The 26950-nt window shown below is 38.9% G+C and overlaps 1 protein-coding gene across 5 annotated transcripts in view; it reads right to left on the minus strand.

The window, feature by feature from the left end:
* Positions 1-26950, minus strand: part of GHR (growth hormone receptor) — a 130005-nt gene that overhangs the window by 63964 nt on the left and 39091 nt on the right. For 4 of the 5 annotated variants that reach the window (XM_065739937.1, XM_065739936.1, XM_065739939.1 and 1 more), the window contains exons 2-3: positions 17871-17955; positions 1522-1601 (exon numbers count right to left, since the gene is read on the minus strand). In XM_065739937.1, coding sequence (XP_065596009.1) covers positions 1522-1601; positions 17871-17875 — 85 coding nt within the window. In that variant the 5' untranslated portion in view covers positions 17876-17955. The remainder of the gene's footprint in view (positions 1-1521; positions 1602-17870; positions 17956-26950) is intronic. The other variant, XM_065739940.1, reaches the window with a different exon arrangement.

Below are 26950 nucleotides of genomic sequence, written 5' to 3' on the forward strand. Positions count from 1 at the left end.
GTCTTCTCCCATTCTGAGTTCTTATTAATAAATGAAATGATATTGAAGAAGAATTCTCTGAAAACCAAACACCTGAGTTCTAGCTGTATCTTACTGCAGTTTAATGTCCCCATTAGCAATAAGGTAATATCCCTCGTATTTCTCCCATCATTCTGCAAATATAGATAATCAGAAATGCTACGTATGCAACTCCAAGAAAAGGCAAAAATGTATCAGGGAATAAGAAGATTATTGTATGTTTAACCAGTTAAGATTATAGGCAACTATTACACAGTCCTTTGATTTAGTATCATAATCCAAAAATAATACCAGAAGGACTAACAGAACATGGCTAGCAACTCTATCGGTACTTAAATTCCATTCAGTAACACTTAAGTAGGACTGGAACTAATGAGCAAAGTAAAAGGAGATAAACTGAGAGATGTGAGAAATTTTCATTGAATATTTTCTCAGTCTGTTTACAGCTTGCTGTGGAAGTTGTTTCCACTTCACTTCTTCCAAATTCCTCATCAAGCTGCCTTGACTTTCTCTGCTGGCACTGGTTTCAGCCACAAGGTGAGGAAGAGCACCTGCTTAAGGAACTCTGCTACTGCTGCAGCTCTGCAGTTTTGGGAAAAGTAATATTTTTGTGTAAGATTAATAATTATGGAAAACATACTGTACTTCCCAAAGGCCAGAAGAAGACAGAGCAGATTAGGTTTTGTAATTTTTACAGGAGTAGATCATAATCATTGTTAGCAGATCAGTCTGACCACAACAACAAAGTTCCCACTGAAGTTAATGGGAACTTCTAAGTAAGTAAAAGACCAGTCCCAAAGGACCAGCCAGATTCAGAGCAGGCACTGGGTGATACAGAAATGGCTACAGAGCTTTGCCTGTTGCAAGAGGACAAAACATCAGAGAAAGCTCAGCTGGAAGGATTAATTTCTAGCCCTACATTTAATCTAGAAGATGGATGAGTTAAGGTGAATATGGCTAGGAAAGAGAATAACTGTGCAAGTCAGAGGTACATTCTATGGATGTGAATCCTCGGGCACATTTCAAATCACTTTTCTTACCTCTACTTAAAAATTTCTAATGCAACTTGTTCATATTGGCCTCTGAAAAAATACACTCAGCCTTAACAAGCTTCCTCTACATTTTCAAATAGTTCAACATTTATCAGATAAACATTTATTTTTTTGTTAAAAAAAGAAAATGTTTCAATCAGAAAATTAACATCACACAACTCTTCCATAATTTTAGTATGTGAATAGAGAAAATCTCAACATCTAACATAATCATCCATCAAGATTGCCTGCATTCCACACACCTGATGTTCTCTATGAAATTCACTTTCATTCTCCAACTTGTTGACTACATTGTACCCACCATCCTTACACTTAGGCTGACATATTTTTCACATTTTGCATCCAGGAAACACATTCAAGGAACTTGTATAATTCTGATGTGTATAATATAACAACACTCCGTATTGAAAGTTCTACATACAAAGGCACAGGATGATATCATAAAACTTACCATCACTTGCAGAAAGTGAGTCATTTGCACAGACCAGTGCCAAAGTAAACAGCAGATGCCGAAGATCCATACCTCTAATTCTGTAATAATAAAGAACAATAAGAGAGTTTGTTTATAAACTAATATTATTATGGATACATGACACTTAAATAATTACCTATTTTCATTTAATTTCTGATTGAATTTAAACTAGAAGCATATTTAATTTACAGCTTTTTGCCTCATACATCATCTTGCATTAGGAGACAGACAGTAAAAAAATCTTATTATTATATAAGAAGACTAGCTCATGGGTCACTAGTTCATTTAATATAGAAGAAAAAAAAATCAGTATTGTCAATTTCTATCTTGCTTCCTGGAAGCAACCAAAGTAACCATACTCCCTGCAGAGCAGCCTTTGGGGAATGGTTCCCAACAACCAGCCTAGGTTAAATGTGAGAGTAGGAAAGAAGAGTCTGAGGGAACAAGGATTTCCAGATCATGCTCCCCTGATGCTGTGTTTGTCTTTGCAGATCACATAGTCCAGATCTCCATGAAGTAAAAAAGGAGTGCTGGGAGGACAGAGAAATAGAACTTTTATATTTGACCATTAAGTAATACAACAACATTTGATTCTATGCTGAAGTATATTCACCTAGACATTTTCCATCTCCATCTGACTTAATAAATCAGCAGAATAAATCAAACTATTGAGTCCACTACAGAGCAACAACATTTTAACTGGGTGCTACTGAATAAAACAACTGGTGCTAGCAAACTTGGCTGTTAAAATAGTCCTAGCAGATTTAGCAAAGTTTGAATTTAATCAACTGTACGACACAAGCATGCTGAGTATGGAAAACTATGTTCACATTGAACTTAAAAGATAATTCGCTTTTCATAATTTTCTCACCCCATGAGAACAGATTACTCACACTGCAGGAAAAAAAAAACAAAAAAAAAACAATTATTACTAATGCCAAATTTTCTCCTTCATGCTGTTTAGAACAAAACTGGAAAATCAGAATGTATTTCTCACACCCTCATTAGCACAACTACTCAATAATTCTCCAGTTTCATGCCCAGCACAGGGAAAATTTATTCCAACCACAGTGCAGAGCCTAACCTTCAACTGCATAGACAAACTGGGAGGTACTTCCCACTGCACTGGGGCTGCTACAGGAATGTCCAGCTGCAATGCTGCCCCTGTCCCAGCAAGCAAAGCTCTGTCCAGAGGGGCAGAATTCTTAAGGCCTGGAGGGATGCAGGCTTGTCAGGCATTAGTGCTGGTGTGAGAGCCTGTGGAGCAAAACTGAGGGGTGGTGGAAGGCAGCTGCTGCTGGAGAATGCTGGGTAAAAGTTCAGAGAGCAGCTAGAAACTAGCTCTCCTACTCGCAGAGCAGGTACAGCACGAGGTTCATCCCAGGACAGCTGCATTTTTAACTAGCTCACCTGGTCCACCAGTCCACCTGTATTCATGACTAAAAGATTCTTGTTGTCTCTTATTAATAAATCCACAGAAATGCTTCACTGCATTTGTCATTTCTCACCTCTTAGAAAATCGCCACTCTAACAAACACTCCATCTCCACAGCCCTTACACTTTCACCCTGAAACTTAGCTCTTTCACAGACCTGAACAGGGCATTACTTTATTTACAACCCTGCTCCTCTATTGTATCACCCAGACATCCCACATTGCCTCTATTTACACTTCTCTGCTCTCCTGTCTCCACCAACATCTGCTCATTTTCCTACCACTCTTCTTCATACTCTCCTACTTCTTCCTGCCTAACAACACCTAGAAAAAAACCTACAACCATCACAGGAGTATGCCACACAAAAGCATCAACACTGCTGGTCATTCAGAGAACATCTGCAAGTAGAACTTTGGTTTCTGTAACCACACCACACCAAGGAACTCTGTGATGAGAATGGGATCGGTTCCAACACAGGCTATTCCCTTGTTTGTGCACTGGAACCAGGAGCTTTCTCAGCTTCCTCCAAGGAAAAGTGGTCTGACAGCTAGAGCACTAACCCCGGAGTCTGGACATCTATCCCAGAGATCAGACATCATGTTAAACTTCAGTAAGGTCTTACTGCTGCAGATAGACACAATACCACTTCAGTACTGCTCTTCCTCTTGTGCTGGCAATCTTGTTTACAGAGCTGTATGCAGCGATACCATCAGAAAACTGCTTCACCAAAAATAAATCCATAAACATCTATTCTAACCACGAACTGTAACAAATTTTTATAGAAAAAGCAAACAGTTTTACTCTGAACATATCCAGTACAGACAGGATAGAGTTCAAAAAATTGTGACTGCTCTCATCTGAAAATATGGAAAGTCTTCTAGGTTTCATACAGGCCCTGGAACAGGGAAACTCTGCTTCCTTTCCAAAGCCTGTGCTACAGCTCTCACACTCAGGATCTCCCCTAGCCTAAAGGAGCATTGCAAGAGATGTGAAGCACTAGGGCCGGTGTCACCTCTGCACTCAGCAGGTAAACAAAAAGCAAGGCTGAGATGCAGTAAATCTTCCACTTCAGAAGTACTGGAGGTCAAGGCATAGCCATACTACCACGCCTGCAGGCACGTGGGAGAAAACCTGTTGTGAAGCAGGAGCTACCCCATCATGATACTGCCTTTGGTCCTACAGAACAAGATTTTACAGAGAAGATTCCTTGTAAACACCATCTGCTACAATATTAGACAACTTTCTTGCTGAAAGTTCTCACATTATCTGTTTTGTAACAACTTGCTGCTGTTCCTCTGAAACACTTGTGCAAGCTCACAAGGACAGTATTGTTCAGAGGCTGCAGTGTTAACCTAGTGAGAGTCAGCTTTTCTCTTCTGATCAGCTCTAGGACAAACTCAACCTTTTATAGACTAGTAACATCAACCTCCCAAAAACTATGTGCATGTATGAAAGACAAGTACCACTAATAAACTTCCTGAGCAGATCAAGAAATTTCAGTGCCTGCAACACATGCTATTCTAAAGAATAATAATCTATATCTTACCTAACTCCTGCAGTTTGAAAGAACGAAGAGAGCTAAAACCAGAAAAATAATTACAACAGCTGACTGTCCTCAAGGCAGCTGAAATTTGACCACAGGAACATTTGGCTAGAGGTCAGCTCAGGCTAATTGCTTCAGTAGAGAAAGAGAGCCAGGAGTTATAAAAAGGATAGAAAAATTCCTGGCCCTTTTCTATAGCGATGTTGGAGTAAGGTCAATCACAAGTGAATTTAAACACAACTCTTCAGTGGGACGTGAACACAGTCAGCACAGACTGGGGAAACTTGGCTAAGAAAGTCCCTGAGAAAAGAAATTGTTTAGTTAGAGCACACTGAATGGTTTGTATCTACTCTGGACAGATAACTATATCAATACTTGGAGCAAATCATCAAGAGTTCCAATTATATACAAAACTGTTGTTTGAAGTGGAAGTTTCATGTTTAGATAGCTCCTGAATCTGTAAGGACCTGAAGGAAATAGAAAAATATTACACTTCATTAAAATGTGCCTAAGAAGGAATTTCTGCTTTTGCCATCTCCGTTAACTCACTGTACTCCAAGCACTCCAAATATGAGATTTTTTTTCCCCTATAACCTCCTTCAGTTTCACTTGGCTTGCCAAGTAACACATGTGCAACTATTCCAGAACCAAAGGTGGCTTCTCCGCTGCAAACCAAACAACATAACTGAATGAAGGACTAACCTGAGAAGATTTACATTTTTTGTATGTTGATAACCATTTACTTAAATCTCAAACAGGCAAGCACACAAGAGGTCACAGTGCATGTGGATGAATATACATATTTCAATCACCAAGTAAAAACAAGTGTTGAGCAGAAGCAAATGCAAATTCAGGCTCTCAAAACTCTATGCCACTCCAAAGCACATGTATTCAAATACCAAATACGTGTATGTACCCTTGCTGAATTTTTGGGAGGAAATACCTTTTTTTTTTGGAAGTGCATACATTCCTTACAAGTTATCTCATGGCAAGATTAGTGGCAGGAAAAGAAAATCTTCTTTCTCTGCTTATGTTACAAAATTCACGCTCAATCCCTATAGCTGAAATCACACTGCCTGCTTACTCTCTTCACTAAATGCCAACAGGACAGAGTCATTCGCAGAGGAAATGAGTGAAAGCCATTCAAAGCAACACAGTCTAAAGCTGCCACGGACCTAAAGACTTCTCTGCTTGTGTGCTGATATTACAGTTTGACTGAGTCATCATCAACACTTGGATGGTTGCCTGCCTTTATTGAGTCCTTGTCAGTGCCACATACTCGACCATCTTAAGAAACATGAATATTGGACTGTCTCAGTTGGGATGAATAGCACATTCACCTAGTTCTGTGGTAATCCAGGATATGAAAAGAACAAGGCATTGACACCACAGAAACAGAAATTATGCACTTCAAATAAAACAATCTCAGAAAGAATGTATTTCTCAAAACAAAACAAAACAAAACAAAAAAACAGACTCACAACAATAAAAGACAGCACCACTGGGAAAGAATGAAGTACTGGCAAAAGGCTGCAATCTTTACACATGGCTTGATGCAAATCTGTGGATCATTAAAAAGTATATCTTCATAATAAACTCAAAGTATGGAATTGAGACAATGTTATGTTTTTAATTAGAGCTCTATGTAAGCTAAATCATTTATAACAGATGTAAGCATTCAAGCTGGAAACAAATGCTCACTTTAGATTTAAAAAAAAACCCAAAACAACAAAACTATTCATCTTGGAACACAGACTATATGAAACCTCAATTTTAAGATAAAATTTGACATTTTTCAACAAGCCCTGATTTAATTTATTTATTTTTCTATTGTAACGGATGTTTAACACCTTGACCAGAAGTGATTTCTTTCCCCCCCGACAGATGTGTAGTAAATTACTCTCACTCACACCTAACTTAAACTGGTAACAGACCAAATGGTTATAGATTCTTGCATGTTATTAAATGAATCCAGACTTTAGACACTATGCTGAGCTTTTACTGAAAGCTCTTCTGGGTTAACCCAGCTGTAAGAATTGACTGGAGAATACTACAAGAATATGACATTCTAATTCTTGATTTACAACAAAATGAGTTTTGCTTTAACAAAAGAAAAGAAATCTGATTTTAAGTGCTCACAGTTATATGTTTAACAGCTAAGTAATGTCCCTAACACACTCACAGCTCTTAGCACCTGCAGAAATGAAGACACACTAGAATGCCACCAGTGCAACATTACTATGAGCTTGGGCTGGAATTTACAGGATTATTTGAATGTTTAATAAGAAAGGTTTTTCTTACATGTGCCTACTGAATTGCCACCATACTGCATACTAATTCTACTGCCCCAGTAAATATTTCCTTTTCAAGCTACATTCTTAATGCTAGGATTCACATCACACAAATCATGAAGTGTATTAGCAATCATGCAGGCAACTATAGCCAATCAGGCTCCAGAACTCTTGTTACAAAGAAATCAGCACCTCAGCTCTTCCACTTTTCTGTAACAGGAAAGACTGCGGACAGAGATGGCTGCTGCCATAAAGTGATCATAAATGATTAAGTTTCTGCTGACCTCAGGTAAATCCATATTTGTTTATAGCAAAGCAATTCTCCTCAGTTTCTTTTAATCACCTTGAACTCAAGCTCACCTTTCAGATCACAGAGTACATTTGTCATCAGGAGGCAGGGAGTTCATTTTTAATTATATTTATATAAAGCTTTTCTCTTCCAGGGAAGATATCTTCAAAAAGCTGTTAAACTTAGGTTAAAGACCCTGGAGTTTATCCTAGACTAATGGAATTACTTAACAGTTCATTATGACGGGACAAATTAATTACATGGTTCAACTGAATGCTACATTATTCATGTGCTGCTAATCAGATTAAAGACTGCATAACGAAGTCTGTAAGACATTAAGGACTTCCTTGAGTTAAATACCAAATTAAATGAAAGCTTGTAAGTGAGAAAGGACCTGAAGAGAATTTCTGGATAGTCACTGCAACTCAAAGTACTTACATATTCAGATTGGTTATCTGCAAGAAAGCAGTAGGAAAACTTCCACATTTCACATGCTGCCACCTACATCCTCTAAAGATTGCTTGGCCAACAAGTAATAACTGCTGTGCTTAACAGAGGGTATATCTGTAAAAAGTGCATTTAAATTCGCACAGCTTTGTGTGTCCTGAAATTCATACCAGTTTAAGATGTGGTTTATATTGATTTCACTTACAGCCATAATTTACAGATCAAGTAAATATCAAGTACAATTATCTGTTTGAGAAGTTCTCTGGTAATGAGTACCAGCGTCACTGAAATCAGTTTCCACATCTCTGCTGTGAAATCATAACAGTGTAATTTCCTGGCTCTGTTCTCCACAGATTTGGTGCTTTAGGTCCATGTAAATCTAAATACATAAACTGTATGCATCTGCCAAAAGTAGCTCACTGCTTCAAGCAACTGCACAATACGCTCTAGATAACCTCACAAAAAATCTTGAGCTCAATTCTTTATCGTCTAAGTATACACAAAGTTGAGAGAGACCATATGATACTACCATGGGGAAAAGTTACATTTTTACAAGTAGCACTGTCAAAGTATATTTTCATAAGTTAGCAAATAACTCAAGAAGAAGAACAGATTGCTGTCCAAAGATTTAAAAAGTCACTTAACCTCTGCTTTCCCTGCTAAGATCTGGAAATCAGAATATCCAAAGAGAGATCAAAGAAAGTCATTATGAAGTATCTCTCATTAATAGAAGTTGACTGTGAACATCACAAGTAGTTTGCAAACACACAAGTATTTCTGTTTACCATCCAAACAGAATGTCTAGAGCCTTTACACTAAAATTAAACACATTTTTGTTATACACTATCAGAATCTTTTAAGCTGATACCCATAGGATATAAGCTGCTACGCTGCTCTTCCAAGACTAGTATGTCCGGTATTTCCAAATAGAGAAAAACAAATCCACTCATTTAATTACCTGAATTAATTCAAAGTCATTGTAATGTATTTACTGAGTCTACTCCTTTATCTTCTAAGAACTCAATGCACTTCTTCTTCCAGGTCACATTTTCAATTATATCCCTGCCCTTATTTGATCCATTTCAATTAGTACTGGTCCTGAAAAAATTCTTCACAAAGAATATGAGTCTTAATTTGTGTACATGTGATGACAGTCCCTAGACTTAGTGACTTATTTAACAGTCACTAGTTCAGTGAAGATGAAAATCACGTAGTTAATCTTCTAAGTAAGCACCAAGGAAGTCTCTTTTGGAGTAAGAAAGGCAGCAGTGGGCAATGGCAGGTTGCAATTAAAAATCCATATCTGAAACTGAAAAAGCTCAGTCAACCCCAATGCCCTGCACTTTCTCTAAGAAAACCCTAATTAAGAACTTAAGACCTTCCTGTCAAATAAGCAATAAACAACAGAAATGAGGTTACCAATTTTAAGGTTAAGTTGCCAAATCTGTATGTTTTTATTATAATGATTCCATACAGTCTACAGTGGGCTCAGTGCCTTCACCATCTTCAGATAGGGAAAGGAAGCAGCTTGCCTACGTTTACACCACTGCCCCACAGCAGAGTAAGGTGTGGAGTGCTGCTGTAGCCAATGACTTATCTGCCACAGTGCATTAATGAGAACAGTGAATGTATTGCCAGTCATCTCAAAATACAGCTGTAGTCCATAAAGCAAACAAACAAACAAACAACAAAACACAGCATAGCTAATCATTTAAGAGACCAAGAACTGTAACCTTGAGAAAGCCTAATTGTTCTGAAGCTCTTGAGTAATTTCTCCCTGGTACAAAAAAAAGAGGAATTTCCTGGAAAGAGTCCAGTGGAGGGCCATGAAGATGATGAAGGGCCTGGAGAATCTACCCCATGAGAAAAGGCTGAATGACTTCGGTCTGTTCAGCCTTGAGAAAATAAGACTCAGAGTGGATCTGATCCATGTCTATAAATATCCAAGGTGCAAGAGGCAAAATGATGAGGCTGGACTCTTATCAGCAGTGTATGATGATAGGATGAGGGGAAACGGCAACAAACTGAAGCATAGGAAGTTCCACACAGCTGTTGCTTCAGAACTTCTTCACAGTAACAAGTCACCTGCCCTGAGGGGCAGCTGCGAGCCTCATCCTTCATCCACTTCCATCAGAACCATAGCTCATACTCTTACCTGTTTAAAGAGGGCTACTCACAAAAATACCATACCAAGCTTGATCTCAGGACTCAGACACACATGCTAAAAACGAGTGGACTAAGGGTAAGGACATTGCATTGTAGCCACAGAAAATTCTGTGCAACCCTACCAGGAACTACATTAACTCTGTGCAGCATGGCATCCCCACTGCATCTCCTTCTATACTGAAGCAAGAGGCAGTGCTGCCTTCACAAAGCCTGTCTGCAGAAGCCCTAACAATTATCCCTTTCACCTTTAATCAGTGGTATCAGGAATCTTCCCACTCAACGCTTGGCCCTACAGACTAAACTACAGCTTTCAGTTTCACTGGCATGATCATGCCCAGGAATTGTCTGTATAAATGAGAAAGAGCATGATAGTCCCTTTTGTGGTTCTCACACTGAGTAAACTTAGCGTCAAAGGTGACTATGAAATGTACAAGGATTCTTCCATTTCTAGAAAGACCTTACCGTGTAAGTTCAAATCTACTTTTTTGTTTGTTTGTACAGAAGTTCCTAATGATCACAGAATCACTGAATGGCTCAGGTTGGAAGAGTTCTTAAAGACCATTGATTTCTAACACCCTGCTGTGGGCAGGGTTGCCACACACCAGATTAGGCTGCCCATGGACTCATCCAACATGGCCTTGAAAACCTTCAGGGATGGGGCAACCACAGCTTCTTCAGGAAGCCTAAGCTAGTGTCTGACAACCTTCTGAGCAGAAAAATATCTTTCTAACGTCTAACCAAAATTTTCTCTCTTTTAAGTTTAAAGCCATTCCCCTGTGCCCTATTGCTATTAGTGTGAATAGTCGCTCTACTTCTTGTTTAAAAGCTCCTCTCAAGTACAGGAAGGCCACAATGAGGTCTCACCAGAGCCTTCCCCAAGCTAAACCAGTCCAACTCCATCAGCCTTTCCTCACAGGAAAGGTGCTCCACACCTTTGATAATCTTCATGGCTCTCCTTTGGACCTGCTCCACATCCTTCTTGTAGGATTTTCTGCCATGACAATGCATACCATCTCCTCCAAAAATGTGTAGGACACTAAGCAATCACATTCGAATTGTGTGTAAGCAACAAAATTAACAATGAGGACAATGGGTCTGACTACTCTAAGTCCTACTACACACTACAGTGCAACCTTAGATAAATCATTATCTCAATAGATCATTTTCCCAACACTAATTATACTGCAGAATATCATAAGAGAAGGAGTCGTTAGTTTTGAATTGCCGTGGTGTGTAAATTAGTCTTTATTTATAGTTCATTTATTGCATTCAAGTATCTGCACTGCAATCAGGCCTGATAACAGGTGACTGGACTCATGCACTAGACAGAATAATGACTCAGTACAGTTACTCAAAGAAGAAATTATTGTGTTGCTGCTTTCACAGATTATATAAGTGATTACCTGAAAAGATTAGAGAGCTTATCATTCATGTTATGAGCTATCTCTGAATGTAAGCTGATACAGGGTGCTTTAACTACATATAAAAAAAAGCCCTAAGCCCCTCAAAATCTGTAGTCCTTTCAGAGATGAGAAAGTAGTAAATCCAAATGTTAGCTATTCTGTGGGTTGCAGAGAACAATTCATGCAGAATTACAGAGTTATCTCATCTTCTGAGATACAGATAATTGTTATAAATTTTGCTATAGATAGCATTAGGTATGCTTGCACATATGCTTGAATAAGGATCTGAAAAAGAATTTGAGACTGAAGTGCTCAAGTATTATACCACTGATAAGAAGGAAGCATGCATCATATAGTATGTGATTTCTTAGCTAACAGCCTATTTTAAATAACCTGAGAAATATTTTTCCCCAAGAAGAATTTGTCCTGACAGGAGTAGTACATTTACTTTACTGGTGTGACTGAAAGTCATCTGATACATTCACAAGCAGCTGTTACTAGGAGCTGATGCATAAATTAATGGAGATGATGGTAGAACTTTATAGAGAAACATATGAAACTGAAGACTAGCTTAGTTAAAGAAAAATGGGATTCTTCAAGTAGGCTGTCTTCTGTCTTTGCCAGACCTGTTCAAATTTCTGTCAGGACATACCTGTCTTTGCCAGACTTGTTCGAACTGAATCTTAACTTTGATTTCAGGTCTACAGTACCATATGACTCAACAGCAGTAGATTTTAACTCAATTTATTTCACAGTAAATTAAATTGTCCTACTGATGACTGTATAATGATCTGGTAAAAAGCAAACACTCCGAATTATATGATGAACTGATAAAACAGAGGCATGAAGAATGACCATAAAGATAAAAAATAAAACTGTTATACTTTTTTATAATTAAGTACATATTGGCCTTCCACTAACACTTTCTGACCGAGGATCTGGATCTGATCCCAGTCACAAACAAGTGGACATGACACACACAGTCACGTAGCCAAACATCACCAAACAAATGTCATGATCACAAAAGTATTTCAGCATTTTGTTACTAAACTGATGGATGCATTCATAGTCAATGCAGCATCTACACACTGACATTTTCATTTTAGGCAATATCTTCCCTGAAGTTAAAAGGTCATTCAAAAGAGAGAAGCCCTGTACGCCTGTAAGTTTTTCCAGACCATGGAGGAATAGAACAGAACAAATTTTATTCTCGTACCCTTAGCTTTTCTCAGGTACACATACCACCATGAATGGTTTCCATACTCAGTGCATTGTGTACTAGCAACATAGCAGAACTGTATTTGAAAGACACAAAGGTGTGCTGACCTGGTAGTTGGTTAAATATTAACAGTTAAAGAAATGCCACATACTGGAATATTTTACAGCAGTTATTTTACAAACATCTTTGCTACTTTTGGCCAGCAATTTTTTTTTCCCCAGCATATTCTGCAGAACTACCAGCACTTTCAAAATCCACTTAAAGCTGCGCCTTGTATTATCTTTCACTGGACTGTAAATGTCCATGAGGCACAAATTACTCTTGCCATATCTGTGGGGCACTCTCAGTATCTCAGACTTGAAATAACGAGGCATCTGATTAATTTTTAAGGAAATAATACAACACATTCATTTAGGATAAACAAAATCCTTATTCAGAGCAAAATACTTTGTCAATTTGAAACTAGAAAATGTGGAGATGAACATTTCCCATCATGCATAGTACATTAAAAGTCTCAATTTCACTAAAAAGCTAAGCTGTAAACTTGACTCCATACAACTGAGTCAAAAGTTGGTGCAGCCAAGACTATATAAATATGTAAATATATAAATGCAAATATGTTTGATCTACATGAGAACAGATACCACATTTCCAATTCTTAACCTAAAAATAGCTTAGCATAAATAGTATAAATTACAGGTATGTGATCTGCAAATTACCTGGCCAGCAGGTCTATGTCTGTCCTGTACTGAGGATTCCACATCTGGATGCAGTACTCCAGGTGAGGCCTCATGAGATCAGAGTAGAGGGGCAGGACCACCGCCCTTGACCTGCTGGCCACACTTCTTTTGATGCAGCCCAGGATACAGTTGGCTTTCTGGGCTGTGAAGGCACACTCCTGGCTTGTGTCCAGCTTACCATCCACCAGTACCTCAAGGTCTTTTTCAGCTGGGCCATGCTCAATCATTTCATCCCCTAGCTTGTACGGGTAATGGGAGTTGCCTCAACCCACATGCAAGACCTTGCACTTAAAGCTGTTGAACCTCATGAGGCTCCCCTGGACCCAAGTGCTCAAGCCTGCCTAGGTCCCTCTGGATGGCATCCCATCCCCCTGGTGTGCCAACCACACCCCATAGCTTGGTGTCATCTGCAAACTTGCTGAGGGTGCACTCAATCCCACTGTCAATGCCATTGATGAAGATATTAAAGAGTATCAGCTCCAGAACCAACCCCTGGGAGACACCACTAATCACCGACCTCCATCCAGACATTATGCCACTGACTACCACTCTTTGGATTTGATCCTGCAGCCAGTTCTTCATCCATCAAACAGTCCATCCATCACACACATATCTTTCCAATTTGGAGAGGATTTGTGGGATACCATGTCAAAGGCCTTTCTGAAGTTGAGACAGATGACATCAGGGGCTCTTCCCTTGTCCAGTGATGCAGTGACACCATCACAGAAGGTCACTAGGCTTGTTAAGCAGGATTTACCTTTGGTAAAGCCATGGTAGTTCTCCCTTATCACATCCCTGCCTTTCATGTTCCTTAGCATAGCTTCCAGAATTTGTTTCATGATCTTCCCTGGCACAGAGGTGAGACTGACAGGTTAGTAGTTCCCAGGGTGATCTTTTGTTACCTTTTTTAAAAATGGGTAGGATGTTGCCTTTTTCCATCCACAAGGTACTTCATCCGATTGCCACGACTTTTCAAATATTATAGAGAGTGGCTTGGTAACTACATCAGACAGTTCCCTCTGGACTTTGGGATACAGCTCATCAGGACCCATAGACTTGTGGATGTTCATGTTCCTTAGGTTACCATGAATGTGACCTTGGCTTACAGTGGGAGGGACACTGTGTTCCTGATCCCCACCTACCAAACCAAATGTTTGAGCCACTGCTGCATAGGCTGCAGTTATCAGGGAAGACGGAGGCAAAGAAGTTAAGTACCTCAGCCTTCTCCTTGTCTGTTGTTACCAGCTTGTCTGCATCACTCACTGGGGGAGGGTATGCTCTCATGGGCTTTTCTTTTCTGGTTGAGGTACCTGTAGAAGCCCTTCTTGTTCTTCTTGGCAGCCTTAGCCAAGTTCAGTTCTAGCTGGGCCTTGGCTTTCCTGACCCCATCCTTACACAGCCTAGCTGCTTCCTTATATTTTTCCCATGGTACCTGTCCCTGTTATCTCTGCCTCTTCATCCTCTTCTTCCTCTTCAGTTTGACCAGCAGGTGCCAGTTCAGTCACTCCGTTTTCTTGCCTTCCTCTCCCGACTTGCAGAACCTGCAGATGGAGAGCTCTTGAGCCCTGAAGACAGCCTACTTAAAGACCTGCCAGCTCTGCTCTGCACTCTTGCCCATGAGGACAGTCTCCTAGGGTATTTGGTTGAGTAACTCCCTGAAGAGCTGGAAGTAAGCTTTCTTAATCTGACTCTTCATGTGCCTCATGTCACTCTGGAGCATGAACTCAAACACAGCATCATCATTACAGCCCAGGCACTCTCCAGGCTTGATGTCATCAATTAGTTCATTTATGTTTGTGAGCAACAGGTCCAGTATTGCATCCTCCTTGGTGGGTCCATCAATTAATTGACTCAGGAAGTCATCACCTGGGGATGCACTATAACTTTCCAAATGCAGGGTCACACTTCAATGCAACATGTTTGAACTCTCTTTTGGTAAGGCAAATGTTAAATATGCTATGTAAGTAACAGCATTTCCCAAGGATCAGAGTTCTTTGGTCCTTTCTGAAAGTTGAAACTTACCAGCCTTCATTTACAAGCAATAAACTGGAACACAACGAAGTCAAACAAGATGGCAAGATCACAGAGTCTACCAGTGGTGGTACTCAGAAACCTGCCCAGACTCTATTTTCAAGCTGGACACTAAAAGAGAGAGTCACTTCTTGTACTTTTGCTTGTAGAAGAATAAAGACCAGGCAGCTTAGCTGAAGCATGACTGGCTTGCTCAGCACAAAAAGCAAGGAAAAAACGCACAGAAGCAACTTTTTGAAATGGCTGTATTGGCTTAACTCAGCTATAAGATGAGAGAAGTCATCCAAACATTTGTTTTCAAGGGTGCTTAACTTACTAGGAGAAGGCATGGTAGCCACAACAAATACAATTTTGGTTGAGAAGGTTCCTTTTGACAGTAGGTTAGGCATACTTTTTTTTTTTACAAGCAACTTTTCATGCTTTTGACCTTTTTATCTTCTTAATGGAAATAATATTTCCTTATAAAAATCTCTTGAATGCAGATTCATAGTAGAATGAATGCATCCAGAGTTCAACCATCTGATTTCAGAAACATTAAATGTAAGGACATCATAGAGTGTTCTGACTGTTACATCAGAACTTCCTGAATTTCTCTTTTATTTAATAATGTTGTATTTGTGTACACTTACACAGGAGTAATCAATTAAGCACCCTAAAGTTGTTACCGTACACAGAAGTAGCTATGAAGTCTTATCTAATCACTTAACATTAGATTGCATCTTTTCAGTTCCTGCAGAAGCAATCACGCACCTGGAAACCTTACATCACAGCATATTTCTGTAACATGTTTGATCAAAAATTACCCCTATTGTAATTTGATAAAGCCTGCAGAAATGCACTCCAGATATGAATCAGAATCACTACATGAATTCACAGTAGATGCCATTTAAGAGCCATTTAAACAAAGACTTCGTATCTACCACATGGAGTCTACAGTGGAGCTAAATCCAGCTGGCAGCCAGTCATAAGTGGTGTCCCCCGGGGATCGGTACTGGGGCCACTCCCATTTAACATCTTTATCAATGATCTAGATGAGAGGACTGAGTGCACTCTCAGTAAGTTTGCAGACAACATCACACTGGGAGGGAGTATTGATCTGCTGGAGGAAAGAAAGGTGCAGAGGGACCTGGATAGACTGCATTGATGGGCCAAGGTAAACTGTATGAGTTTCAATAGGGCCAAGCGTCAGGTCTTGCATTTTGGTCACAGCAATCCCAAGCAGCCCTACAGGCTTGGGGAAGAGTGGCTGAGAAGCTGCCTCACAGAAAGGGGCCTTGGTGTACTGATGGACAGTTGCCCAAATATTACTGCTGTCTTTAAATACCTGGAAGGTGACTGCAGTGAGAGCAGGTCTGGTCTGTTCTCACTGGTGACAGGTGACAGTACAACGGGAAATGGCCTCAAGTTGCACCAGGGGAGGTTTAGGTTGGATGTAAGTAAGAACTTCTGTATGGAAAGGGTTGTTAAGCACTGGAATAGGCTCCCCAGGGAGGTGGTTGAGTCACTATCACTGGATGTGTTTAAAAAAGTCTGGCTATGGTGCTCAGGGACATGATTTAGCAGTGGGTTGTTAGAGTTTGGGTAGTATGTCTTGGTTGAGGTTACGCCTGATGATCTTGAAGGTCTTTTCCAACCTGAGGATTTCTATGATTCTATATTCTAAAACAGATTTCCAAGTTCTCTCTCCCTGGAATATTTTCCCACTTGTTTTAATATTGCGCATTCAAAAAATTAGGCTATCAATACTTTAAATAACTCCATAAAACAAAAGTGTCCCATTAACAAACAGAAAAATAGTTTTTCTCTAATAAGAACTGTTATGGTTTTATGGTTTTTGTTATATTGCTGATATTCCACATCATGACATCACGTAGTGTATTGGAAGTTGAAGGAGTTAATGCTCCAGCTCCGTGGATCATCGACAGTTCTGGGTGTACCTGTCTCAGAAGAGAAAAAGAACTACATTCCCCAGATGACTATGTGATGCTTTGCATTTTTATGTGTTTCCGCCCAGAGGGAAAGATAAAAACTGTCTGTGGTCACGGGACTGTCCCTCTTCCCTTCGGGACCAAGCTCGGCAGTGGGTGTTTGTTGCAGCCGTCCGCCTTCAGCGTTAGCGTAAGGCCTTCAGTCTATTAGACACTCTCTCTTGCTCATTTTATTTGATTCATTAGCCTCAATTCCAATTATATTGTATTATATTGTGTTATTTTGCTTTCTGATATCTTATTTAGTAAATTAACTTTCCTCCTCAGATCATTGCCACTGTTGGGGCCCATCTCCCTTCTCCATTCTTCCTTTCCCCCTTCCCCTTCCCCCATGTGTGGGCCCGTGGGTCCCCTGCCTCAACTGTCATGGTACTGGGTCAAACTGACCCGCAAACCGCTGACAAGAACAAATGGCTTTCAAACATTTATATCAATTATTAAGTCATTTGTCTCAAATGCTGGACAGTAAAGCTCAGTAGAATCGACATCAGCTTACATCAGGATGAAATTTAATAGCCTTAATTCAAATACTTCTGGCGTTGGTTTTTTTTTTTTTTCCTGAAAGCAGGAAGAGTGGACTGCAGGAAACTAAGAAGAGGATTGTAATCTCAATCAGAATTCTATATACTACATGCTACCATTATGCTCTTATGTACAAATGAATCACAGGATTTGTAAAGATTACCTGCAGAGTACTACGGGGCTCTATTAATCACTTTCCTTGGACAACATTAATCATAAGGTAACTCGCAAGTAAGAAAAATGTTAAAACACTACCTCATATGTCCGCAGGGGATGGATGATGCTTCACACGTCCCTCAGCTCAACTGTAGAATGTGGCCTTTTCCAGCCATCCCAGCACCTACACAAAATCAGGGGAAGAAAGAAAGAAAACACGTGAGTTCAAGAACATGGTGGTGAGGGAAAGATGACAGAACAAAATCCTAGTGGAGTCTTGTCACTGTCCTTCTATGGGAAAGGCATCCTGGGAAAGGTCCCCAGCTGGGCAGCCTCCACAATGGAACAAGAGGTGCACCTGGGCTTCTCACTCAAAAACTAACAGCTGCCTGCAATCCCTTTGTCTCTGGGGGCTTGCCAAGCAGCAGTATCTAACACTAACTTTGACATTAAAATGTACTAATGTAGATTTAAATGGTGAAGACAAGTCAAGACGACCTGAAAGCACTCAGTATCAATATACATCTACAGCATATATAAGACGGACTTGAAAGAAAAAGCAGAATTATTGTGAAGAGAATATGGATGAGTATACTAGATTCCTAATATTTTTGACAATAAACTATAGAGTAATACTTATGCCAGTTGTAAGAAAGCAACATTGTCTTTTTAATTATAAGGACAGTATTCTAGTGATTGGCAACCCTGCCCATAGCTGGGGGGCTGAAACTAGATGATCTTTGAAGTCCTTTTCAATCCAGGCCATTCTATGCTTCTATATGGCACACTAAGGAAAATGGCATTTGTTGTGTACAGAATTGCTAAGCACATTACCACTGCCACAGCATTTGGCAAAGAAGCAGCATCTGAAATGGTCTTGAATTAGTGGCATTTCTATATTTAAATAGAAATAATTATTAATTCAATATGAAAGTTTGTTTCTTCCCAAGGAAGAATTCCTTAGTAACATGGTTTAATAGTGGACTTGGTAGTGTTAGGTTGATAGTTTGGATTTGATAATCTTAAGCCTGTGGAAAAACATTTGAAATAACCAAGTAAATGCTGTTTGCCTTCAGATTGTACACACAGGGCCACAGTGCTCTCACCTTAACAAGAAGTTAGTATGTCACAGAAGAGTTTTCCTTGGCTGAGTGCTAGCACTGGCTTAAGAAAGAGTAGCAGAAATTTTGATCTATGCTCACAGAATTTCCAACTTCTGTGTACTGTTTTGTTGTTGTTGTTGTTGTTTTTTTATGTATGTATGGTTGCCTAAATAATGAAGACATAAATGCAAAATGAGACAGACTGAGTGAAAATGCTGTATTTCTCAGAAACTCTTCAGTGCAATTTGTAAAAGGCTAAGTGACAACTATGTGATTATGTTAAAAAAAAACAATCACAACAAAGAACTACCAGATGGGAAAATCTTTGAACAGAATACAGAACAAGATTAAACAAATATTTGGCAACATAAGAAGGAATCTTCCATATATATACATATATATGTATATATCTCAATAATAATATGTAAAAGGAATCAAAGTCAAAATAAATCATTCTGTATATCATAGCTGAAATGAAATCTGCAATCGTGGCTCTCCATGGATACACACCATGGAACAAGATGATTATACATGGTAAGCCTTTGCTTTTTACCTCTTTTACCTTTTGTAATAAGCACAACTAATAGTGCACCTAACAGAAAGACAGCACTCATGTTTTGCCAGGTTGAGGATCTTACTGTCTCAATTTTACATCATCCTGTAAGGAGTCTCAATGATTTGTAAATTTTTGAAAGATCTCTTAATCTCACAGAGAACAAGCGATCCATGAGCCATAACTCTCATTTTCTACAGTAAAGGACAGTTCAGACTGAGTAAAATAGTGAAGATTAAGGAGCTGTTGACTGAAGCAGGTTAACAAGGACTACTGACAAATTCCTGTTTCAAAACACTTGGTAGGGTATTAGCTAGTGGAAATGATCTCCATGTGACAAAATCAGAATCCTTACTACAAAGGTAAAGGCAGAATTGCCCCAGCAGCCTTTCCAAAATATTCTGAAATCCTGCTCAACAGCAGAGAAGATCTTAGCTACTTTATAGGCAAAAAAAGGGACATGTCCTCAATTCTAATTAACTAATCGTACTCAAGAATGTTTTGTTTCATTCTTGGTAGCTAGTGGTGATAACACAGGGATTCCATGCAGCAACACTGCTTATTTGCAATGTTGCAAAGTTTAGAACAAGCCAAACAGGAATGAAGACAACGACACGTGCACTTGATTCTGACACTTTATCATGTATGAAAAGGAGGTAGTACTGCATGTAAGATAATGAGCAATGTGTTGAAATGGCAAGCAGCCACGTTATCACTGATTCTTGGAAAAACTGCAACTTCAGCAGCAAAAGGAGAACTCAGATTAGCAGGAATAAACTACAAAGGTAATGATTTTTCCACAGGTGTTTTTTTCTCAGAAATTTATTGTAACCTATGTGGCAAGCAAAAGGATTGCAATGCAGACTAAAAATGGATGTCATCGGAATAAAGGAAAATGCTGTGGCCTTACTGTCCAGAACAGAACAGGCTCAGGTTTTCACATTTTACTTGTTAACTTAATCAAAGCTGTTTCATCCCCAGACTGAAGTTATAAGGTAACTACAGGTACATATCAGCACGTAGTTTTGTGCATTCTCTTTCTGTCTTTCTTCACTCAGTGTGTGTTCTCTCAGTATCGGAAATGGTAGGGACAATGCCCTAAGACTAGAAAGAGGACAAGTGCTGTCACTTCATTCATATGTGCTTCCAACTACAAAGCAATGCACGTGCTTTTTATATTTATATGTATGCATGCACATTCATACAGTCATGCTGACAATATATTAGATTATTTATTTCAAGTGACCTTGAACATACTGAGGCTATAACTCATGTGAACACCTGACACATGCACCAATTGATTTTAAACTAAGATTAATGATCTATGCTTAAGGCTGAAAATTCACATAGTTACTGTGGCTCTAAAGCCCAGCATTAACATGTGGTCATTTGAATTGTTGGAGAACTTGCAAAGTATTTTCAATGTGGTTTACATACTGCATGCTTACATAAACATGTACATAAATTCAAGCAAAATCAAAACCAGATTCATACTTAGATTCAGAGAAGGCATGTATATACACTCAATCATTAGCTAGAAAAAATACAACTGAATGCTTGTAATAAGCCACATGCATATGTATGTGCATGTGACATGAAAGTGCTGAGGAATCTGGTCACTGCAAAGCCACTCAGTGACATCTGAAAGTTCATGGCAATATGGAGAGGTTCCTGAGAATAGGGTGCACATATCACTCCTAATTTCAGGAAAGGAAAGAAGCAGAACACTGAGAAGCAAGGACTAGTAATCATTACTCCTGATCCCTAGGGATCTCATCTTGTTCTCCTGGAAAGTAATGGAGAAAATAATCCTGGAAAATACTATTAAACATACAAAGTACAAGAAAGCAATTCAGCATGTCAAAAAGTCAGTATGGATTTATGAAGGGAAAATCATATCTTACTGCCTTCTACAGTGAAATGATTAGTTTGCTGGACAAGGGGAAAACAGTGGATGTTAAGTTTAGCAAGGCTTCCAACACTTTCTTCTCTAAAACCTTCACTGACAAACCAAAGAAGTACTGCACAAGTAAGTGGATTGTGAAATGGACTGAAAACTGGTTAGCATACCAGGCTCAAAGGCGTAATCAGTAGGAAAAACTCAGCAGAGAATCAGACAGTGGCAATATTCAATATGGACCAAGAGTCAACTCTTAGCTGCAACACATCCACAGTAAATCAGAGAATCATAGAATGGCTTAGATAAGAAGGGACTATGAAGATCATCTAGTTCCAGTGTCTCATTCCGTCAACCCTTCTCCATTAGGAGAGGTGCTCCAGCCCTTTGATTATCTTCCTGGCCCTCCTCTGGACTCACTCAAACAGCTCTACAACCTTCCTATTACTGTGGACCGGAGGTCTGGGTGCTAGTACTCTGGATGGGGCCTCTCAAGGACATAACAGAGGGAGACAATCACTTCCCTCTCACTCTGATGGTGAAGAGCACTGGACCCAAGACATACCCCTATGGGACATCACTCATGACCGGTCTCCACCTTGATACAGAGACGATCATTTCCAGTTAGCCCAGGTTATGCATAGCAGTCTGAGTTCTACCAGAGCTAAGCTGAAAGGATTAGCTCATGTAGTTTTCTTTTTGAATCTCCTACTTATCTGTATTTTTCTAAAAGAATGGCATTGTTTACTCATGATCAGCCAGCTCCAGATGATTTTCTGCAAAACTGGAATGCCTGGCCTTGGAATAATATAATTCCCCTTTCTTCCATAACTTCCCACCCCTTCTTAATTGAACATTTCTAAATTCAAAAATTTCACATTAAAAATAGGAGGAAAACAAAGCTGTTAATTTTAACTAAAGAATAAAACTAACACAGGGATAAAAACTGCGGTTCAGGGACTGCAAGACTGAGGGACTGCAGGACTCTAAGAAGGTAAAAGAAACTATTTTTCTTACATATTAAGAATACCACCTATGAAATGCATGATGCCAAAGTAATCACTGCTTTACAAAACCAAAACAAAACAAAAAACATAGCATATATCAATATTTGCCAAACTGTGAATAGAGAAATAAACAAAATTTACTGGATGAAAACCACTCCCAACTAACCAGTACAGTGGGTGAACTGCTTAAAGCAAAGAACAAGAGAACTTAAAATGGAGAAATACAAATTTTATTTTAAGCTTATTTGTATCTTCTTATATAATGTGGTTAGAGTTAAAATCTCTGTGGCACTTGTTTCTATTCCTGGAAATGAGGCAAGTCCACACTTTAGGAGAGTGTTTTTGAGCACAAAGGAGGTAATTTCGTAAATCTGTTGGCACAAATTAAACTGAATATAATAAACCTACATTTTAATGTAATTTGTTCATTAAGTGGTACAACTGCTATTCTAAGCATTATTATGGATCTTTGTTTTTAAATGACTGGCTTTATGAGTTCATCAAGTAGCTAAAATGGTTTCAAATGAAGCGCAATCCTCAAACTAGGGTGGTAGTCACTTTTTTCAGCCTTCTCGTGACATTTCAATAACAAGTCCAAAAAGTCCAGGTTATTTTATTCCAAAACAGCTATTCAATTTTCTGCCTCAAAGCCTCACCAACTACTAAGTGACTGTTTCATTACTTATCTTTCTTCTAGAAAAGTTCTTATCACTACAGAGGTCACTTTCAACTCCATGTGTCTTAGGTTTCCCCAGTACAAGAATAGAACTCTTGATGAGCGTTCAAAGTTATACGGCAAAAGAGACTATACGTATATTTCCATACTCCAGATGTACTTCTCTTGAACCGCTCCTCAGTAACTTCTGATTAAGAAAAAATGACTTAATGTTGAAGAGCTGCCTGTTTAGCAATGCCATGGGAGCTCTACGCAGACTCTTAACAATGTTTTTCCAAACTCTGTAGATTACTTAAGAAATACTGCTTGTTGATTTTAGTCTTACCTTTGGACACACTTTCAAAAGTTTCTCAGAGTTGAATCTGAAGAAAGATTCAATCAGCCTCCACAACCTCTTACAAAGTTCTCACATGAAGGCACTCAGCATTTTATCTCGGAGTCAAGTATTTAATTTGGGAAGATTTCAAATCCACCTCATTCTCTCAGCAGAAATTAAACATGGAATTACTGGTCTCTTACACTCACACTGTAGTGACCGAGAACCAGAAGAGATGGGTCACAAACCTTGGCACCTGTACAGCAATAATACTGTGTATTTTATTTCAGCTCTATTTTAAAAGTAGTCCTTATTTGCTTTTAACTAATAATAACAGAAGAACTAATCTCTAGAATACTTCTCTGCAAACAGTCACGGTGAGGCATCTTTTGAGAGAATGCATGGGTATTTACATACATACATACATTTGTACCACACATCTGTTTTGTGTCATGACTTCTTGTCACAGGCGTTACTCTTACAAGTTTGCTCTAAATCCTGCACCCGATTTTCATGCATATTCTGCATTAATCTGTTTTAACAAATGTCCTGACTGCTAAGGCACAGAGAGGTCACCAACAAACTCCACATAAACGATCCAACACAGAGTAGATTACAGAAACTACCTATCTGACCAAACTTCACTCTAAGCAGTGAAGTTTGATTGCTTTATGATACTGTGTCTTTCCCTGTCTTTAGAAATGTAGTTTAGTAAAAACCACAAAGCACACCTGCAGCTGAAATAGGCTAGCTCACTGTAGGCTTACTAGCCACCTCTGAAGAGCTTCACACTGTGTCTTTTGTTTTGAAGACAATGTGGTGCCTATCTGATGCAAAGCAAAGCCCAACTCCAAGAGCATAACTATCAAAAACTAAGGTTTCTTTACACACGGATGACTAGGGAACAGAAAGTATCTGCAGCAGGATATTTTGTGTGCATGTGTGATAATTAGCACAGGAGACTGGTGAGAAAAACTCCTTCAAAGCAAGTTTTCTCTGATGTGCCAAGTGAGACCATGAATATTGTGCAATCCACATTTTCAGCCAATAATTTCTGCACTGATTTAGGCTTGTTTTCTCTTCTAAAAATATTAAAGCAACAACCTTAAACCCGACTCAGGAATTTAAAGAGGCCTATTTTGAGGGCTTGGCAGGAGCACCACTGATGGCAATATTCAGACAGATTCCTGACTGTAGCCAATAGGAGACTATATTAGGAATATAAATTTTCTTAGGTATTTACATATATACATACATGTAATATAACATAGGCACATGTCAGCAGTTCTCTCAGGTTTGTTTGTACACTATATGACATAAATGCTAAGTAATGGCAAAAGTTAATAGAATTCAGCAATTAGTTTAAATTTATTTCCAATGAAAAAAAATTGAAAGTGCTTCCTTCTTCCACTTCAGTACATAGGTATCACAAGGAATTCCTGAAGAGACCACTGTATGCCAAATCAGATAATCTTTATTAACTTCCTCATGAAACGCTTAGAACAGGTCAGTAAATTACATCATTAAATTTCACATCAGTGAAAACAATTCACCATTTTCTTGCACTTCTATGGTATGTTCTTCTGTGTGTTTTTAAACTTAATCACTTCTGTATTAAGCAGAACTTCACGTTATCAAAAACACCAAACTATTTAGGTGAGTCACCCTGGAAGTAATGCTTCTTATATTTCCATAGAAACTACAATAAAGCTCAATCACGCTTTTTGATAGAGCAAATTCGTGGCTGCAAAACACTGTTTTTCAAAACAGTCACCACCACTAGCTATGCATTTTCACCAGCCAGTAAGAACAGCCTGCATGCTGAGCTTATCAAAATCTCTGCAACTATATGAAATGTGGCTTGCCCTTCACTTTAATCTTGCCGCCACTGAAATGCACCACTCACTGCCTCATTGTTCTCACACCTACACTTTGGTCTCTATAAACATTCAGCAACTAACAATGAATGTCAATGAGCACCATTTTTTCCTGCACAGGGGGAATTCAGCGATACATGTTTGCTTCATCCATACTTCCATGTCAGACATCATTTTGTCAGGATGCCCCTTTGCTACTGTCACGTGGCAACAACACGAAAGAGGATATTGGTGGGAAGGTTCAACCTCTACCGTCATACCACCAACATTCACCTCTGATGTCATGGGCCACCATCAATAAATTGGAAGCATTACTTTTAGAGCAGCCCTTATACAGAAAAGATCTAAAACAACCAGATCTGTTTTGGTGTTTTCTTGTTCTTGTTCTTTTTAACTTAAGGTCATTTCAGAAGTTTTCATCATAATGGAATAATTGATGCTGAAAGTAGCTAAATGGGAGATGTTACAGAGAATGCTCCTGGGCAGAATAATTACTGTCTCCCCATAGAAAGCATGTGCATTTATACAAATGCAATTTATGATTCATTGTTCTTCCATTTAATGGTAACTTTAATACAGAGTTCATTTATACTCTATCCATTTTTTAAGCCTTTCCTCTGAATCCTTCTTTTTAATCACCAAATCATTAATTTAATGAAGCTCTAATTTATCTTGTCAGTGTTTAAGAAGCTAGACCAAGGGATGAAGAGTTATTCTACTAGTTATACTATTAGTCTCTGAAAAGATTAGTGAAAAGACATTTCTGTAAGCAGTTCCATACTGAGCATAAAGAAGTCAGTGTTTCTGAAACAAAATCTGAGCACAATTTAACAAAATACCAAACTCAAAGTGACAACAAATGATCTACACAGAAACAAAAAATATATCATGCTGAAAAAAAAATCATTAAAAAAAATTCAAAGAAATTTCAATTCAACTTCTCCTTAGCTCTGGCATATAACATTTTCTCTCGACAAAAACAGCAAATCAAAACAGCAAATGGCACTTAGTCTGACAGAGCAGCACATATTACACATCCTATATCACCTTCAGACTGCAAAATTATGATGACTACATAAATAAGACAAGTATAGTTTTAGTATTTGGTCACAAAACGGAAAAGTCTCTCTGTAGGGAAGTTTTATGCTATCTGCCTAAAGCTTTGCTGCCTTCTAAAAACAAGTAACACTAAGTCCTCAGACCATGCGGTGATGTCAGATTGTTGTGATAATTTTATGACCTGCAGCTTTTGAGCTCTCTGGGTGTTCAGTGATCTGATCCTTTTATAATATACTGCCTACTTTGGTTACAGAATAGCCAGAGACTTAAAAAAGGAAACTGTTACAAATGCCTCGGGTTGCAATAGAGAGAGAGTAACAGCCCTTATTGTGGTGCTTTCCTCCAAGCAGCTCATGCACTTGGTACGAAAACGAGCACATAGAGTCAGCCTCGATACCAAAGCAAGCTGTAGTAACTATGTCATGAATCTACACTACCTCTCCTGAACTAGTTTTTCCTAATAGTAGCAATCTGTTTCTGTAATCTCAGCTTAATTGAGGGCCATTGGGAGAAATCAGAAGAGTTTCACCCAGCAAATAATTAAATGCCTTTGATAATTTACATACGCAAGTTATTTTCAAGCACCTCGCTAAAAGCACATCATCTTTTTACAGAAGAATACACCGACACCATACTTCAACCTGCCTCAGCTGCCACAATCATCTGTTATGTCAGGGTTGACAGGTATGTC

Source organism: Cyrtonyx montezumae, unplaced genomic scaffold, assembly GCF_038088225.1.
Source record: "Cyrtonyx montezumae isolate F1298 unplaced genomic scaffold, pur_monq_1.0 scaffold_25, whole genome shotgun sequence".
Taxonomy (NCBI): domain Eukaryota; kingdom Metazoa; phylum Chordata; class Aves; order Galliformes; family Odontophoridae; genus Cyrtonyx; species Cyrtonyx montezumae.